Source organism: Aegilops tauschii, chromosome 2 (genome assembly GCF_002575655.3).
Source record: "Aegilops tauschii subsp. strangulata cultivar AL8/78 chromosome 2, Aet v6.0, whole genome shotgun sequence".
Lineage (NCBI taxonomy): Eukaryota > Viridiplantae > Streptophyta > Magnoliopsida > Poales > Poaceae > Aegilops > Aegilops tauschii.
In genome coordinates this window covers 351,927,926-351,929,886 of record NC_053036.3, presented here as the reverse complement: position 1 = coordinate 351,929,886, position 1,961 = coordinate 351,927,926, and the positions used below count along the sequence as shown (strand labels likewise).

Genomic DNA, 1,961 nt, shown 5'->3' with positions numbered 1-1,961 from the left:
AAAAACAGCGCTTCTCGCGAAAAAATCACTGCCAATTTGTTTTCCTTTAAAACGAGCAAAAACTGAAAATTCAAAAAATTACCCATCTAAAACTTGAAAACGTATGCAGAAAAATAAAATAAACCAAAATCCAAAAGAAGCGCCCAACACACGTGATGGCGGCTGGACAAATCACTCGACGCGCTCTCAAACCTAAATAGTGACTCGCGTGGAAATGCGATTTTGTTTTTCTTTTGAGGAGGAGACGCCCGTGGGCCAATAGTTCACGTACCACGAGTGCAGGCTCTAGGCCCAGAGGCCCCAAAGCCCATAACATCCTAGGGTTTCCTCTGTCTCAGGGGTTTCATCTTGCGCAGCGCCATATATATAACCCGCCGCAGCCGCCCCCGTCTCTCCTCAGCGTCTCATTTTCACCCTCCCGCCCGCCGCCGCCGCCGCTCCCGCCGCTAGACCAGCTCGCCAGCAGCAATGGGTAAGACGCTAACTCTCCGTCGTCTCTGATTGATTTGGTTCTATTGTACCCTCCGGATCTGACATTATCGTGACCAACGGCGGCAGCCCGGATCAAGGTGCACGAGCTGAGGGGGAAGAACAAGGCGGATCTGCAGGGCCAGCTCAAGGACCTCAAGGCGGAGCTCTCCCTCCTCCGCGTCGCCAAGGTCACCGGCGGCGCCCCCAACAAGCTCTCGAAGATGTACGTGCCTCCCGGACCTCCTCCCCTCCCCCCATAGAGTAATCCGTGCCTAGGTTTCCGTCGTGCTCACGGGTGGTTCTTGTGTTGCGCCGCAGCAAGGTGGTGCGCACCTCGATTGCGAGGGTGCTCACGGTGATCTCGCAGAAGCAGAAGTCGGCGCTGAGGGAGGCGTACAAGAACAAGCGGCTCCCGCTCGACCTCCGCCCCAAGAAGACCCGCGCCATCCGCAGGCGTCTCACAAAGCACCAGGTGATACTTCAGTCCTCCCTGTCCTTATACTTGTCCTGCGTTTCTTTACGTGGAACTGTGGAAGCGCTCTAGTTTGTCATGGTATACTACTCAAATTGTTTTCCATGGATTCTGAGATTAGTAAAGTTGATGCCATGTATTTCTGTTTTTTTGTTAAATGTTAAGTACATCTTCTTGTGTAAGATGCCGTATGTGTATCGAATTTATTCGTAGATCAACTGTGCAACTGATTAGTGACATTGCACTGTATTTTGTATGGCTTGCCCAGTCGTTTGCTGGGGGTTGGGTTTATGAAATCCTTCTAACCTGGCTGGTTGAATTGGCACTGTAAGGGTTGCTGTGAATCTCTAGATTGGACAACGTTCTTGTTTTTGCTTGATGAAATACAGTTTGTATTTGTCAGTCTGACAGCTTGTGGGAGCTGGGATGCTGGTTTACTTTGTATTATGTATTGCACTTGAGTCATTTTGAACAAACTCAATCATGAGTGACTGTCGTATTTTCTGCTTGTGTCTGGGTAATGTCATGTTATGTTTTAACTGCCTAGTTCTGTTCATGTTATGTTTTAACTGCTGAATAGCAATCTGTGCTCTCAGTATAATAACAATAGCTGTAGGTCCATGTTCCCCATCTGAGGGGATGTGTTGTTGCTACTGTGTCCTATGTTGTTCAAGTGCTTTTGATCATTTTGGTTTACTGATGTCATTTTATATGATATTATGCAGCTCTCCTTGAAGACCGAGAGGGAGAAGAAGCGTGAGAAGTACTTCCCCATGAGGAAGTATGCTATCAAGGCCTAGGTTAGGAGTGAATGATTTGCCGGCCGAGTTTTGCCCAGAAGTTGCATGAATTTTATGTTCTGTGTGGACACCGCTGCTATCTAAGTACAATGTATTCGATATCCTGCATGAAATTCGAACTTTTGCTTGTTAACACTATTATCTATAGCTGCTTGTTGGTGCTGCAGTGTGATGGTTATTGTACTTTGTTAGTTTCCAGTTCATCTGATTGTGCTAGT

General features: G+C 47.7%; 1 protein-coding gene across 1 annotated transcript; it reads left to right on the top strand.

Moving 5' to 3' along the window:
- Positions 1-336: 336 nt before the first annotated feature.
- On the top strand, positions 337-1,909 carry LOC109738176 (large ribosomal subunit protein uL29y). The gene is made up of 4 exons (XM_020297276.4): positions 337-472; positions 559-694; positions 790-943; positions 1,669-1,909. The coding sequence occupies exons 1-4, from the start codon at positions 469-471 to the stop codon at positions 1,741-1,743; spliced, it is 369 nt and encodes a 122-aa protein (XP_020152865.1). The 5' UTR covers positions 337-468; the 3' UTR covers positions 1,744-1,909.
- Positions 1,910-1,961: the final 52 nt, after the last annotated feature.

What these genes read in the sequence shown, in the direction of transcription:
- LOC109738176 (XM_020297276.4), top strand. An exon ending in CCCAACAAGCTCTCGAAGAT is followed by an intron (nt 695 to 789) that starts GTACGTGCCTCC and finishes GTTGCGCCGCAG; the next exon opens with CAAGGTGGTGCGCACCTCGA. An exon ending in GGCGTCTCACAAAGCACCAG is followed by an intron (nt 944 to 1,668) that starts GTGATACTTCAG and finishes GATATTATGCAG; the next exon opens with CTCTCCTTGAAGACCGAGAG.